Source organism: Ovis aries, chromosome 1 (assembly GCF_016772045.2).
Source record: "Ovis aries strain OAR_USU_Benz2616 breed Rambouillet chromosome 1, ARS-UI_Ramb_v3.0, whole genome shotgun sequence".
NCBI classification, from domain to species: Eukaryota; Metazoa; Chordata; class Mammalia; order Artiodactyla; family Bovidae; genus Ovis; species Ovis aries.
The window spans coordinates 251,059,988-251,076,980 of NC_056054.1; the positions used below are offsets into that span (position 1 = coordinate 251,059,988).

Sequence of the window (16,993 nt, forward strand, 5' to 3'; positions counted from 1 at the left end):
TCCAGCCCGGTGTTTCTCATGATGTACTCTGCATATAAATTAAATAAGCAGGGTGACAATATACAGCCCTGACATACACCTTTTCCTGTTTGGACCAGTCTGTTGTTCCATGTCCATTTCTAACTGTTGCTTCCTGACCTGCATACAGGTTTCTCAAGAGGCAGGTCAGGTGGTCTGGTATTCCCATCTCTCAGAATTTTCCACAGTTTGTTGTAATCCATACCGTCAAAGGCTTTGGCTCTGTTCAGACTACTGATTATTATTTAGTTGTCTTATATAAAAAGGGAATATATAGTGGGACAAAAACAAAGTTAGGTGTTGATGTTTGGAAAAAGTTTCATTTCTTCCCCAGCACAGTATTCTTAATTTGTGAGTTCAGGAATGTAGGCTATGTGTAGGCTTGACACATCCTGGCTGTAGCACAGTGGAAAGTCATTTCCATGACAAAGCCTGCCTTCTCTTGATCTCCAGATATTTGGGATTTGTGAAAATGTGTCTGGAAGTTTACTGAGTTGGCCAAAAAATGTGTGATTGTAATTAAACAAGATACTGTTTTAAAATTCTCAACTTTTCAGAGCCTGATGGTGATTCAGACAAAGCATCAGGAAATATGGCGATTTTGACAAAATTTCACATGATGTAAATGTAGAGAATAATTTTTCTTACTGCTTTTTCTGAAAACAAAAACCATGTTAATGTCTTCTACAGGAGATTCTAAGTTCAGAAAGCACAAATTTTTCATTTCATTTTAAATGTAGATAAGTTTTTCTCCTCTTGTTTATTTTTAACCATGTATGAAATTCAGTTATGTTAGTGGATTACGAGGAGATTTCTCAATCAGACTTAGTTCTAGTGACTTGGTCTTAAATGATCACGGTTTGACTATTAGATAATGATTGGTATTTCAGCAGTTTTCTTCAGAATGTGCTGGGTCTCTTTTTGTTTATTGTTACCACACCCAAGTTAGAGTCATTCTTTATAGTTATTCTTTTACGTACAACAGCCTTGGCTGTTGCTGTTTACAGCTAGTGTAACTGAGTGAACTTTTCTAGTTCATTCTACTTGAGTTCTTTTTTGAGTTTTATATTCAACTGACCCAGGCGTTCCTCTCAAGTGTTCTATCCTGTATTCTCTCTGAATTCCATGGACAGAGGTGCCCATGGAGTTACAGGCCACAGGGTTGCAAAGAGTTGGGCTCGACTGAGAGACTAACGCTTTCACTTTTTCCATATATCTGCATTTTGCTAATAATTGGTTAATTCAATGATAACCAACATTTTTTTGTTTTTGTTTTTAAAGTATTAACATTTATTGAGTACTTTTTATATAGTGGGCTAATTTATTTTTATTTCTCAAAAATTGTCAAAAACTAAGAGATGCAAATGTTTTTAAGCTTAGCAGTTTATTTTTAGTATCTTGTCTTTATCACAAAAACATGGAAGAATATTTATTTTTAAACTTGTGATTTTTCTGAATAAACTATATATTCTGTATACAAAAGGTGATAGGTTCATAAGCCTTTAATGTCACTGAGAGTAAGAACTGAATATCACTTTTTTCCTGAAATTCCTATCTTCCATTCTGTCATACAAAAGATGCAAAATATGGTTTATTTATATTTTGTTTTATTTATAATTTCCCTAATCTCATTTTACAAATGGTTTGAGGTAAGCACGCCTCCCCCCACCCCACACATGTACATGCACTCACACACAGTCTCATATATAAACAAAGAATATATAAAATATGACTTCTTAAAAAATAATTCAGATGTTTAATAGTTTAAAAAGCCAGGAGCAAGATTTGTAGTAGATATTTATATAGTAAGATCCTATATAACTACTTGATGTATACTGCAGGATTTGCTCTCTGCTTGCAATATAGACTGTATCCAAAGCAAGGCAAACATGCTCAGTTATAATGCCCAGAATCTCTTTAAGGTAAAAACAGTCTTGTTCGTCTTGTGGTTGTAGTTCATCGTTTTATTTTAATGGAGAGATGTTTAGCAGTTTCTTATGAAGGAGACACAGTGGGTGATACACACCAAAACCCCTGCCAGCATCATTGTAGTTGGTAAAATAATGTTACAAACATATATTCTTTATACTGTCTTTCACTGGATAGACTTACAGTGTTGACAGTGCAATTCAGAAAAAGTCATTCTGTATATTTCAGTCTGTAGCATATTTGGCCATGTGAGTATTTAATTGAATAGTAATATTTGGACTTTCTAAAGTCAAAGACTTTCTGGAAGTTCCATATGTGTGTTTTTACTCAAAACTGGGTTTTGTATAAATTTGTTTTTTGGCCGTGCAGTGTGACATGTTGGGTCTTAGTTCCCCAACCAGAAATTGAACCCTTGCTCCCTGCAGTAGAGGTAAAGAATGGTAATCACTAGACCATCAGGAAAGTCCCAGGCTCTGTGTTTTAGTACTCATTCTACTTTTACCACTCACTTTTAACTTGGAGATAATCATGTCATGTTGTTTTATAAATAATGTAAATGACTAAATAAAATTTCCTGGGACATATTGCACATGTCCTGCATCACTCTGAAACTGAGTCTTTCACAAATGAAAGATAGTGGTGTGTAGGATAACCATAAATATGGATAGAATATCTTCAAGTTGACCTTTATAATGACTGATTCATAAATTATTTGAAGTAAGTAGAGATTTTGGAGACGTTTTATCCACCCTTTCCTTCCCAGCTGTACAAAAGACTAGGACAAGGCCCTTAGTAAATGAATTGATTGGAAGTAAGCATATAGTAGTAGTTTTTATACTTATGGTCTTGGTTTCTTTAGATCCATTTACACCATTGAGACACTGTTTAGCTAGTCTGCTTAGTACGTGAAAATAGGTTTTAACTAACAGTTTTGTGAATTACATGGTGATTGATTATCATGTAATGGTTCTGTGGACTAATAGACTGTCCTAGAGTTTGTCTGCTTCTTCTGCCAGTATGTGCTTCTCCATTCTTCAAAACAAAGATGTTCTAGTGGTGCAGTATTCATGACTCTCTGTTTTTGTCTCCATCATTACAGGTTCATGTCAGGGCCGGCCTTTTTCATGGTACCGAACTCCTGTGTAAAACTGTTGTAAGCTCAGAGATATCAGGGAAGAATGATCATGTTTGGAATGAATCACTGGAATTTGATATCAATACTTGTGACCTGCCACGAATGACTCGATTATGTTTTGCTGTTTATGCAGTTTTGGATAAAGTGAAAACTAAGAAATCAACTAAAACCATGAATCCCTCTAAGTATCAGACCATCAGGAAATCTGGAAAAGTGGTAGTTATATACTAATTTCTGAAAAAGTTTTATAATGGAATAATAATAACATAATGGAATAATTTTAAAATTTAAAATAATAGATTAATATAAATGAGATTATATGATATAACTTTGGTCCCTAAGAATTGATTTTTAAAAAGACAGTAAGTCTCCCTTATGTTTTTTTCATTTTTCTTTTGGCAAATTTAGTAAATATCATTAATATAAGTGTTCTATTATAAATATTTGCTTTTTAGAAAATATAGTTAAGAATGAAAGGAGTTAAAATATTACAGGTTAACTGAAACTTCTGGTGTCAGATGTATTTCAGAATGTAAAGTTTTATGTATTTTAGAAAGATCGTACATCACTGAACATCCCATGTAGGGTCTGGGACAACTCAGTAATCAAACACATCTGTTTCTAGACGTGAAATATATGAGTATTCACACTAAATGAGACAAATGAAGGCTGTCAGTTAGCTTCATGTCATTTCTGGTCATGTTTTATTGTCAAATGAGTAGTAAATGAACCTTTGCTTTTCAAGAGTTTCTTAGACTTTGAAATTGTGGATAAAGGATGGTGAACCTGTTCTCATAGCTCATCTTCGATTTCACATTTTCAAGTCTTTTTTGTTTTCTTCTTACTTTATGGAAAGGGTTTTTTTTGAGGATGGGTATATGAATTTTATACATTAAAAAATGTGGTTACTATATTTATCTACAAGAATTAGTATCTTTTTATTCTTAACCTGAGAATGTAAGCATTTCCTCTAGTTATTATCATGTAGTTTTTAAAAAGGAATATTATTATTCAAAAGTCAGATAAGCGTTATTTCCTTAGTGTTTTTTCCCTCCACGGATACATAATTTCAGTCAAAGTGTCCAAGCTTTTATAGCCTTTTCTCTACTGTACTGTGCTGCACCATATGTGCTTAGTCGTGTCCGACGCTTGCGACCCCATAGACTGTGGCCCGCCAGGCTCCTCTGCCCCGGGATTCTCCAGGCAAGAGTACTGCAGTGGGTTGCCATTTCCTGGGACTAGGTTAATTAGTCTAATTGTCTACATTAAAGTTCTGTTAGCTTGGTATTTCCTTTTTAGAAATGTGAATAAATTCTACAATACCTAGAGACATTGCCTTTTGCCAAATTGAGATTTGTGTAGACTGAAAGCTCTTAAGACATATAATCTGACATTATATCAGACATATTTTCTTGAATTATTAAAAATCCCTCATCACTTGCAACGGATGCACAATAAATGTTCTATTTTTTGCATACTCTATTGTGAGAGACATTAATTAGCTTTTAGAATTTTCTTAAACCATTATAAAGATGTTGAACATCTTTCCATGTACATCTTGTTTTTATATTGGTTGATTTGGGGGGAAATCATCTAGAACTCCAGAACCAATACTGAAGCAAAAGGCATGTGCCTGTTCATACCTTAAAGTTCATTCTTAGCATATTTATGCAATGGTATCTTTTTCAACAGCATTATCCTGTAGCCTGGGTAAATACGATGGTTTTTGACTTTAAAGGACAGTTGAGATCTGGAGATATAATATTACACAGCTGGTCTTCATTTCCTGGTAAGATTTACATTCTAATCCTTAGTGTTAAAGAGTAATTTTTGGCATGTGGGGACTAGTTAACATGTTTTTATGACTCTCTTTTCAGTCCAGTAAAGAAACCATCTTTTCATATTTTTGTTGTTTATTCTAAAACAGATTTTCTGAAAGATTATATTAATATATTTACAAGTGGTTTGTATCTGAATATATTTACTTTGATGAGTATTTTCTCACATTAACTGTTTTATTTTTTATAGGTTTCTGAGAAATTCTCAAGAAGAATGTCTTTTTTTAACAACCTCTGTTATTGCTAGTTGTTTTAAACTTCTACCCTAGAAGAAACATTAACTAACATTGGAAGGATAGTAAAATCACTTATTCCTTAGTTGGCTTTAGCCTGAAACTTGAGCTAGGAGAGGAGCATCTTCCATATGCCTGTATTTCATATATAGTACTCCTGTGAGATGGCTTAAATAGTACTCCTAAAATTATGTATCAGTGGAGGAAAAAAATACCTAGGAAATAATTCTTATCTGACTTTTAAACAATAATATTCATTTTAAAAAACTATATGATAATAACTAGAGGAAATGCTTACATTCTCATGTTAAGAGATGAGATGGCTTTTTATGGATGAAAAAGGGAAAGTCACTGATAAGTCAGTCAGTCTTATGTAATTGGTTCAAACCTAGGATTTGTGCAAAAGATTACTTGACTCTTTCCATTGTTCTCATAGCTTTCACAAATGTTGGAAATTTTATTTTGTGTTAAAACACTGGCTTTTTTCCCCCTGTCTTCATCGTTGGTTAATCTATTTCATAACATTGTGAACCTTCTTGCTTTAAAAAGTTTATTTTGTGGGTAGTTCTATCTTAGTAGTTCTACCTGAGAAACTGTTTTTGGATAATCAGTTATCCACAGACATATTTATAAACTGCTCACATCCTAGTATTTTATTTGTGTATGTTCTTTTATTCCTACACTTTCCTGCATGCTGCTCCTAAGTCGCTTCAGTTGTGTCCGACTCTGTGCGACCCCATAGACGGCCTCTCACCAGGCTTCCCCATCCCTGGGATTCTCCAGGCAAGAACACTGGAGTGGGTTGCCGTTTCCTTCTCCAGTGCATGAAAGTGAAAGGGAGCCGCTCAGTCGTGTCTGACCCTTAGCGACCCCATGGACTGCAGCCTACCAGGCTCCTCCGTCCATGGGATTTTCCAGGCAAGAATACTGGAGTAGGGTGCCATTGCCTTCTCCACCCTTTCCTCCATACACCTCTATTAATTTTCACTAACCACGTTATTCCCTAAATATAGGCGAGTGGTGTGCATTTACACGTTTCTTAAGAGGAGCTGTAGTTTCAAAGTAAAAATTATTCCGTTCAGCAGTATACTTTTCTGAAAATTTTAATTTAGACTCACACATGTTCTCCAAAATCAGTAAGTTACTTGACTGACATTTTTGGAAAAATTGACAATTTTTGCAGTTAACTTGTCATCCCATGGACCTGAATTTATCTCTAACAAAATGTTAGAGATATTTGTTCTGCTTGTTTTGTTTCTAGAATTCACATTTATCCTAGTAGGTACAAGCTAGAAACACAGGAACTATAAATACTCTAATGAGTTCATAGCTTCTCATTAGAAGGTTTATAATCACATTAATTCTTTATATGTATAGCAGGATCTACAAGCACCAGTTTCTAGTTTTCTCCCTATTTTAAAGCAAAATAGCATATTTTGTGCAGTGTTCTCTTCTCCGTATGTTTGGGGCTGATAATACTAAAATGCTACACTGGACCTTAGATAGGATTCAACTGATAGGACAAAATAACACTACTATGTAGATAACACAAATAGAGGATATTATTAATTTGCTGAGAAGTCAGCTTTAGAAGTGTGGAAATTATGAGAATTCCTTCAGTCGGTCAAAATGGAATCTGAGATTTGAGAGTATTAAACATGATAAGCAATGGACTGATTAAAGAGCTGAAACTTTTAAATATTTTGTAAAGATTTTCTCGCTTTGAGAGACAGTTCTGAATTTGCATACTACCTAGACATCAGGTCTGGACAGAATGTAGTTTTATCTTTTATTTCCTTACTAAACTGCAAAAGAATGTGCGAAAAATCTGTTATGAGAGAAATAGTTTGAAGAGGGGAGACTTTAGTTTGTACTGCTAACTCTGTTTCCTCAGAGTTTAATGTCTCTTCAACAGTTTACTTCTCTGTGAAGTGAGAAAGTTATATCATCTCCAGAGTTTAAGATAATGTTGACTTTCTGATTACTATGCATTATCTGTGAATGGACTATACTTAGAATGATAGAGAAAATGAAGGCGTGTGTTGAAGAAGAACCACTTAGATGGAATGTTTCAGAAACTACCAGAGAAGGTGTTTATATCAGCAGCTTTGAGATCACAGAGAAATATTACCAACATTAGGTTTGTCAAAAGGAATATCACCGATGACACTCAAAGTACCAGTTTGGGTACTGTGATGACTGAAAATTAGAACATATGTGACTAAGAGATTAATGTTGTTGAAATAATAAAAATTCCTATGCACCACCTAATTTTGAGCAATTAAGACTAGTTCCAACTGTTTTTATTTGTAGATTGAATATACTTTAACAAATTTGAAGAAAGATGTGAGGTAGCTATTAATTTTTATTAATTTTTTCATTTTAAAGATGTTGTATAAACTTACATTCAAATTTTGTGCCAAAAGAAGATTAGAGGCTTAGTGATATTGTCTATCAAACTTCCATAGGTGACGCAGTCATTTCCTCCCCACCCCTGCACCTCCAAATGTTTATTTATTTGACTGTGCTGGGTCTTAGTTGTGGCATGAAGGATCTTTAGTTGCAGCGTGCAGGGTCTAGTTCCCTGACCCGGGATCAGATTGGGGCCCTCTGCACTGGGAGCGGGGAGTCTTAGCCACTGGACCACCAGAGTGGTCCTGGTGACGCACTTTTAAGATAATTTTCATGATAGAAATCCATTAAGGTTTTGTTTTAGTTTAGTTTTAAAAGCATTTTCCTAAGAATCAAAATTATTTGCACATTTTAGATGAACTTGAAGAAATGTTGAATCCAATGGGAACTGTTCAAACAAATCCATATACAGAAAATGCAACAGCTTTGCACATAAAATTCCCAGAGAATAAAAAACAACCTTATTACTATCCTCCCTTCGATAAGGTAAGCTAATTAAAGGGGCACTATGTATGAAATAATTCAGTTGTTAGTTCTCAGCTCTGTATCTTTATCACTTAAGCTAGATATGTCTGTTTCTCTTTGAAGATGGTATATACATTTACAACTTGGTTCAGTGGAACGACCACTGAGCCAGAAGCCAGCTCTGTTTAGTACTGGTTTTATCAGTGAGCAAGTGAGACATGGCATCTCTGGAGTTCAGATTCCTTATTTGTAAAATGAGGAAATCATAATTGTTCTCTGAGGTTCTTTCCAATTTAAAAGGGCTATAAATGCATTCATTTATAGCTCTAAACGTGTGAAATATTCAGTGAAACGTGCCAGTGTGTCAGTTCAGTTTAAAGATAATCACTAGTGTGAGTAGAGTTGGTATGCAAAGAACAGATTATTTGTGTTGAATATGGTGTTAGTCAGACTTACTTTTGTAAAAGCTACAGCAAGGGCTTCTGTTTCTAAACATAACTTTTTAGTGTATAAGCTACATGTCTTTGGGATATGGAGAGTAGTGGAGGTTGAAAATTAGGCTGTCGTCATTTACATGCTAAGAGAGTTAAGCTGTCATATGTTTTATCTTCAGGTTTGGCATCTTTGTTTCAGGTATGATTGATGCTGATTTTTATGAGGAAATCTTTGAGCAAATTCTCAGATAATAAATAAGAAGTTTATAGTATTAAGTCATTTGAGTCCAAGCTGCCTTTAAACATTTATGCTATAGTACAATTTCAGTTAATACATTGTACACTTAATTGTATTTTAACATTCTGTACCACCAAATATTTCTTCCTTTACTTTTATTTTAATTGAATTTTATCCACGTAGATGTAATTTTTCATTTTCTTCTAGAATCTTTTTCTGTTCAGTAATATAGAACCAAATTAAAATTCGTGATTATTAAGTAGAAATCTCAAATATGTCAAGAACCGTATACTTTAGTGCACACTGGGTGGAAGGTACGTTTTGATGCATCCATTACATTTATCCTGTGGCTTTATTCTTTAGATTAGGAATTTATACATAAGCTATAACTACTTGTGATACAGTTAATAGTCCAAGCTCAGATTTTTTTTGTCTTCAGTTATTGTATGTGTTCAGCAGTCACTTATAATTTCTTTTGGATCAAAAGAAATGCTTTTTGAGGTGGTTTTACAAATGTAACATCTTGTGCAATTTTAAGAATTTTAATCTAATATTTTAAGAGCAGTCCAGTTTTTTGAAATGTTCTATTTCAGCATTGTTGTCAACAGAATCGTCTACACCTGGTCGTTAAGCTTTACTTTTGCCTTTTTGATCCCTTGGAGAGTCTGTCTTTGAAGGTCTACGTAGGATGGAAAGTTTAGTCTTTAAATGTGTATAATATATTTATATTTTTTAGTTTCTTTTAATTGTCCAATTGCATAAATGATCATTTAAAAAACATAATGCAGATATAAAAAGGGAAAATTTCATATGTTTTTATTTAATGTTTTCTGCTTTACCCACTTGTATGCATTTTAGTTTTCAAATTAGTTTTATGATTATTGCTTAATATTAATAACTGTGATATAATTTTATCATATAACCTTATGAAATAGGATGGAAATTACCGGTATACTTCATACGTATGGATACAATTAAGTTATTTCCAGAGAATTAGTTAACTCAGTAACTGGATATGGATCTTCAGGTTTTTTTACCTGCTGAGCCTTTCCCGTAGAGTAGTGGGTTCCCCATCTTTTCAAGAATCAGAACCTCTTTTGAACTTACTAAATTCAGAAAATATATATTTTTTTTTCAGAAAATATTTTTATGTTTTTTCTTGACATTACTTCTGCTTTGTTATCTGCTAATTCAGAATTAAATGTGAGAAATGATAACAACTTAATTCGGTGTTTGGTAAATATTACATCGTTTAGTTGCTAAATCGTGCCCAACTCTTTGAGACACCATGGACTGTAGCCCACCAGGTTCTGCATTCATCGAAATCTCCCGGCAAGAATACTGGAGTGGGTTGCTATTTCCCAGCTATTACATACTTTTGCATTTTCTTAACCAGAAACTATTTACCTATATTAGAAATTTGTTCATATATACTAGTCACTGCTTATTTTATCTATAGAGAATCCTAGCATAGTCTGGGAGTCAATAGTCCTTTATAGGAAAGAGTTTGTCAAGTGTTTGAAGATAATACCACTTTGCATTTAAAATTCTCACGTTATAAACCATAGAAATGTCATATCATATGTAGCTCCTGTACATGTGGATGTATAAGTCTATGTACAAGTCTAGACATTTACACCTATAATTTTACAAATACAAGAGCCAAATTTTAATTTTTTCCATTTTTTTAAACAGATTATTGAAAAAGCAGCTGAGATTGCAAGCAGTGATAGTGCTAATGTATCAGTAAGTATCAAGGTTTTAAAATAGCCTTATGTTACAAAGTTGTGCTTATTATTAGTCACTTTCATGTCATTTATGGTAATGAACTTATGGAAGACCATCCTCATAAGCAAGAATAGTCTGAATGTGCGTGAGTATGTACATGCTAATGTTTTGTTAAATGGCAGCTGTTTCAGGTTGGTCTCTGTTTAGTTAGTAAGCACTTTTCTGGTTCAAGCACAGGTTCAGAAGGTGGTCTGTGAGGGATGCTCTGACACTTCATAAATTCATGATACCATCTTTTGAATGTTATTCAGTTGAATGAGGAGGTTATATTTTCTTAACTTCTCTGACAGAATAGAGCAGATATATTTATGGCAGGTTTTGCACTGCTGGGGACCCAGGTTTCTTGCATCTTGGTAATCTTTCACATTGGTATGTCGTTTTTATTTCATTTAATATTGGTGCTTCAACTTTCTACATTACTACCTTCCGGGCCGCAGGAACAGGAAAAGTTAGACTAGAGGCCATACCTAACGATAAGTGAGACTGAGAAATACAGTCCTTGGCCGGCAGTCATGTACTTGGCTAAGAGTAACAGATTATAGTTAATAAAGCTAGAAAGGGGGCAGTGCATAATGACAGACAAATAGTCTCTGCTACACACACCATTCCCATTGTTTCTGCTCAAGGACTTCAAAATAAATTATTTTGTTTACAATATATGTAATATTTCTACCATCTATATTTTTAAATAATAATTTTTCCTGCTTTAACCTTAAGACTTTTCTGAGTTTTAGTCTGATATTTTCTTTTCACGTCATCAGTTTATAATTTTCAAGTGACTATAGTGATGCCACTCTATATAGAATGGTCATTAGTTAGAAGCCAGGAGACAAATGGAGATCATGTATATGGTTTTATTATTTGTACAGAATGAATGCAATATTTAATGTTGTAGTTAGAGAAACGTCTGGCCCAGGCTGTCTTCTTCATGTCTTTTACTTCTTCGTTTTTTTTTTTTTCCTTAATTAAAAAATTTTTTTTAATTGCTTTTAAAATTTTGGTTGCCCTGGGTCTTCCTTGCTGTGCACTGCCTTTCTCTAGTTGCAATGAGTAGGGGCTACTCTGTAGTTGCAGCACATGGGTTTCTCACTGTTGCAGAACAGGGGCTGCAGGACGTATGGGTTTCAGTAGTTCTACTTGTGGGCTCTAGAGCCTGGGCTCAGTAGTGATGATGCATGGGCTTAGTTGCTCCGTGCCATGTGGAATCTCCCTAGACCAGGGATTGGAACCTGTATCGCCTGTATGGGCAGGCATATTGTTAACCACTGGACTACCAAGGGAGCCCTTTTTAGATTGAGGTACAATTGCTTTACAGTGTTTCAGGTGTACAGCAGAGTGATTCAGTTTATATATCTGTTTCAGATTCTTTCCATTATCGATTATTACAAGATGCTGAATATAGTTCCCTTTGCTCTACAGTGGATCTTTATTATCTGTTTTATATATAGCTGTGTGTATCTGTTAATTCCAAACTCCCAATTTATTCCCCTTAACTTTATTCTTTGATAACTGTAGAGTTTGTTTTTTGGTGTTTGTATCTATTTCTGTTTTGTAGATAAAACTTCGCTTAGTGTGATAATCTAAGTGAATTATACTTCAGTTAGGGTGATAATCTCTAGGTTCATTCCTTTTGCTGTAAGTGGCAATGTTTCATTCTGTTTTTAAATTTTATTTTATTGAAGTTTAGTTGATTTATAATTTTGTGGTAATTTCTACTGTATAGCAAAGTGATTCAGTTATGCATATATGTACATATTCTTTTCCATTATGTTTTATCACAGGATATTGAATATTGTTCCATGTGCTATACAGTAGGAAATACTTCATTCTTTTATGACTAATATTCCATTGTAAGATGTGTATATATGTGTGTATACATACCACGTCTTCTTTATCCGTTCATCAGTCAGTGAACGTTTACGTTGCTTTCATGTCTTGGCTATTGTAAATAGTGCTGCTGTGAACACTGGTGTGCAGGAATCTTTTTAAGTTAGAGTTTTCATCTTGTCTGGATATATGTCCAGGAGTGGAATAGTTGGATCGTATAGCCACTCTAGTTTTAGGTCTTTTAAGGAAGCTCCATACTGTCTTTTATAGTGGTTGCAGCAGTTTACATTCCCACCAACAGTGTAGTAGGGTTCCTTTTTCCTTACACCCTTTCCAGCATTTATGAACTGCAGGCTTTTTGATGATTACCATTTTGACTGGTGTGAAGTGGTACCTCATTTTTGTCTTGATTTGTATTTCTCTAATAATTAGAAATATTGAGAATCTTTTCTTGTGCCTATTGGCTATCTGTATGTCTTCTTTGGAGAAACAGCTATTAATATTTAGATATTCTATACATTTAAAATTTTTTGTGTGTGTATTTTTTATTATTGAGCTGTATAAGCTGTTTGTATATTTTGGAAATTAATCTCTTGTTGGTTGCATTGTTTGTAAATATTTTCTCCCATTCTGTAAATTGTCTTTTCATTTTGTTTATGATTTCCTTTACTGTGCATAAGCTGTTGAGTTTAACTGGCTCCCATTTGTTTAATTTGCTTTTGTTTCCATTACTGTAGGAGACATAAAAAAATGTTGCTGCAATTTATGTCAAAGAGTATTTTGCTGATGTTTTCCTCTAGGAGTTTTATAGTACCATTTTGAGTTTATTTTTGTATGTAGTGTTAGAGAATGTTCTGATTTCATTCTTTTACATGTAGCTGTCCATGTTTTCTCAAGGCTACTTATTGAAGAGACTGTCTTTTCTCTATTGTATATTCTTGCCTCCTTTCTTATAGATTAGTTGACGATAAGTGTATGGATATATTCCCAGGCTTTCTGTTCATTTCCATTGATCTGTGTGTCTGTTTTTGTGCCAGTACCATACTGTGTGATTACTGTAGCTTTGTAGTATAGTCTGACGTCAGGGAGTATGATTGCTTGTTCTTTCTTAAGATTGTTTTGGATATTTCCCAGGCTGTCTTCTGCTTTTTACAGAGTTCTCAAAAATGTCCATAGCCCTGCAGTGCAAGTAACTCCTATTGCAAATACTTTCAGAGTACAGTTGACCCTTGAAGAACACAGTTACTGCATAGGTCCTTTTACACTCAGATTTCTCATTAAATGGATACTACAGTACCACGTAATCTGCAAGCTGATTGAATTTGTGGATACCGAACCTCAGATACAGAGTATCAACTGTAAAATTATACATGGTTTTTGACTGTTCTGAGAGTCTGCATCCCTAATCCTCATGTTGTGTAAGGGTCAACTGTAGTTCTCTTTAGTGAAATAAAATAATTTTATCACAAGTATACACTTATCAGCTTGTCTGGAAATTATGGAAGCATACAATTGCAGTCTAAGACATGTATATACGTATATGTATATACTCCTGTCTTTATTCTCATGCCTGTTTTTAGTTACGCTTTATTAGTCTTAATATTGCTCTTTGGATATCAGAAGGCTAAATTAATTTGTGTTATTTCTCCTATGATCTACTGCTATCTTACATAAATCAGAGGTTCTTTCCTTAATGAGGATGCAATATTCTTGTCCAGGTTTGCTGTATTGTTTTGTTTTTAGTGGGCACATAGTTGTTGTTCAGTCACTCAGTCACGTTGACTCTTTGTGACCCCATGGACTGTAGCACATCAGGCTTCCCTGTTCTTCACCATCTCTTGGGGTTTGCTCAAAATTCATGTCCATCGAGTCAGTGATGCCATCCAACCATCTCATCCTCTGTCCTCCCCTTCTCCTCCTGCCTTCAGTTGTTCCCAGCATTGGGGTCTTTTCCAGTGAGTCAGCTCTTTGCATTAGGTGGCCAAAGTAGTGGAACTTCAGCTTCAGCATCAGTCCGTCAATGAATATTCAGGGTCAGTTTCCTTTAGGAATGACTGGTTTGATCGCCTTGCTGTCCAAGAGACATTCGGAAGTGTTCTCCAGCACCACAGTTCAAAGGCATCAATTCTTTAGCACTTAGCCCTTCTTATTGTCTAGCTCTCACATCCATAACATGACTACTGGAAAAACCAGAGCTTTGACTATACGGACCATTGTAGGCAAGGTAATGTCTCTGCTTTTTAATACACCAGCTAGGTTTGTCATAGTACAATGAATAAACTATATGGAACCAAAAATGTAAGTTTTTTTACTAACTGCTACTTACCTTTCTTCCTAGAGATAAGTGTATAAACAGTTTAGCTTTGTGTGTACATATCTGTACATTTTTTGAAAAGTTTGAGATCTTTTTACTTTGTTCCTTTTTCATGCAATGAATTTTAGGGATCTTGTAATGTTTGTAGGAAGAGTTCCACTTCTCTCTTTATGAAAGCATTGTTAATATTTCATGAGATTAATTACTGATACCATTAGTTATTAAATATTTATACCTCCACTGGTGTATGTTTGCTTATTTCCACTTATTCTCTACTAAAGCTTTGTTGCAGTGCATGTTTTGTATGTCTTTATACATGTTTGTGTTTTGTAGGATAAATTCCTATAAATAAAATTATAGATTGAAAGGTTTGTCCCTTTTTAGTAAGAATTCTAAATTCAAGTTGCATACCCTAAAAAGGTTAAAACACACTGTGGGAGAGTTTCAGTCCTTTTGCATCTGCCAACCCTTTTAATTTATTGATTCAATGAACATAAACTGATGTCACATAATTTTAACTTGCAGTTTCTTGTGATTAGTCAGGTTGGAGTTTGTTTCATTATCTTTTAAAAGATTTCTGTTTATTCCTTTTTCATGGCTATTCTGTCACATTAATTCTCTGAGGAATAAAACAATCTTATCTTTGAAGTGGTGTTGCTTCTTCTTTTGGCATCTTATTTCGGCTTTTCTCAATGTTCGGTGATTCTTAGTTTAGCTCTTTTGTAGTTGTGGCTCCCTGGTGGTTTGCTTTTTCACTGTAACCTGCATTCAGTGTCTGTAGGATTTGGGGTAGGCTGTGCTGAAAATGAGTTTCCTATATGTGAAGATTTCCTCCCTCCTGAGATCAAGTGTCTCCCAAGTACTTAGTACCCTGCTCCTCATCTCAGTTTTGGGCTAGTCCCATTGCTGTTTCAGCTCAGCACAGAGTAAGGGGCATGTGTGACCACAGCAGCTGCTCCACCTGCAGATCCGTTACTACTAACTTCCCTGATGATTCCCCCGGCCACCTCTCATTCCTTGAATCCTCTGATTCTAAGCTGGAATGCATCCTGGAACTGTGTCACTACTGCTTGAATCTTAGCAGATCTGATTCCTGATCCTATCTGCTTTCTCTCAGTAAAGGATTCCTATGTTAGGCACTTTCTCTTGTATCCCAGAACTGTTACTGGTGAGTATTTTTAAATACTTAAAATACTTCATCTTTTTGAATGAAAGGAATAGAGAGAACTATGTTCTCGTTCCACTGTTTTAATCCTCTCTTCATGTATATGTCAAGAGCATGTTACATTCTTTAATAAGATCATGGTAAGTTTGCTTGCTGAATTGTGTGTGTGTGTGTGTGTATTTGTGTGTGTGTGTTCAGTCATTCCATCATGTCTGACTCTTAGGGACCCCATGTATTGTAGCCCGCCAGGCTCCTCTGCCCATGGAATTTTCCAGGCAAGAGCATTGGAATAGGGTGCCATTTCCTCCTCCAGAGGATCTTCCCATCCAAGGATCTAACCTACGTCTCTTGCATTGGCAAGCAAATTCTTTACCACTAGTGCCACTAATACCCAGTTTATGTACTACATTTTGTTTATCCACTTGTTTGCTTCCACATTTTAGCTATTGTGAATAACACTGCTATGAACATGAGTGTGCAAATATAGTTTTGAGATGTTGCTGTCAATTCTTTTGGCTATGTACCCATAAGTAGAATTATTAGATCATATGTTAATTCTGTTTTTTATCTTTTGAGGAACTACCATTGTTTTCTAAAATAACTGTTCCATATCACATTCCCACCTGCAAAATCCAACTGCAAAAGGATTCTAGTTTTTCCATATCCTTCTCAACAGCACTTCTGTTCTTTTAAAAGTGTTAAGCCTAATAGCTATTGGCATTTTAAAAAATATGTAGTTGCCAAAGATTGTGGGATATCTGAAGAATAGAAAAAAATGGGATCTTTGTGAATTATGATTCTTGAATTGGCGCTTTTCATCTTCCTAGCCAGTAGTTCTCAATCTGTGGCTTTTTTTTTTGCCTCAAGTGGGGCATTTAGTATGTCTAAAAGTTTTCTTATTTGTCTCAACTCACTGGAGGTTGTTTCTGACAGGTAGTGAATGAAGTTTAGGTGCTATCAACTTCCTACAATGCACAGGACCATCCCCCTATGAGATAGCATGGGGGTTAGAAACCCTGCAATAATCTGAAACATGTGTGTTAAAAAGTTTTATTTTCTTATTGCTGAATCTCAGGCACAAAATCTTAACGACTGGCTTTTGTGAATGCAGATAGTGACTCAGCCTTTAGTTCAGAGGTTCTGGGGATCTATCTAGAATGTTTTCTTAATAGAATGATTTGGAATCTTTAATGCCCT

General features: G+C 34.8%; 1 protein-coding gene across 3 annotated transcripts in view; it reads left to right on the top strand.

The window, feature by feature from the left end:
• The window catches only part of PIK3CB (phosphatidylinositol-4,5-bisphosphate 3-kinase catalytic subunit beta), a 184,225-nt gene that overhangs the window by 112,678 nt on the left and 54,554 nt on the right, over positions 1-16,993 (top strand). For all 3 annotated transcript variants that reach the window (XM_004003302.6, XM_042236388.2, XM_042236387.2), the window contains 4 exons: positions 3,047-3,298; positions 4,775-4,871; positions 7,921-8,051; positions 10,398-10,448. In XM_004003302.6, coding sequence (XP_004003351.2) covers positions 3,047-3,298; positions 4,775-4,871; positions 7,921-8,051; positions 10,398-10,448 — 531 coding nt within the window. The remainder of the gene's footprint in view (positions 1-3,046; positions 3,299-4,774; positions 4,872-7,920; positions 8,052-10,397; positions 10,449-16,993) is intronic.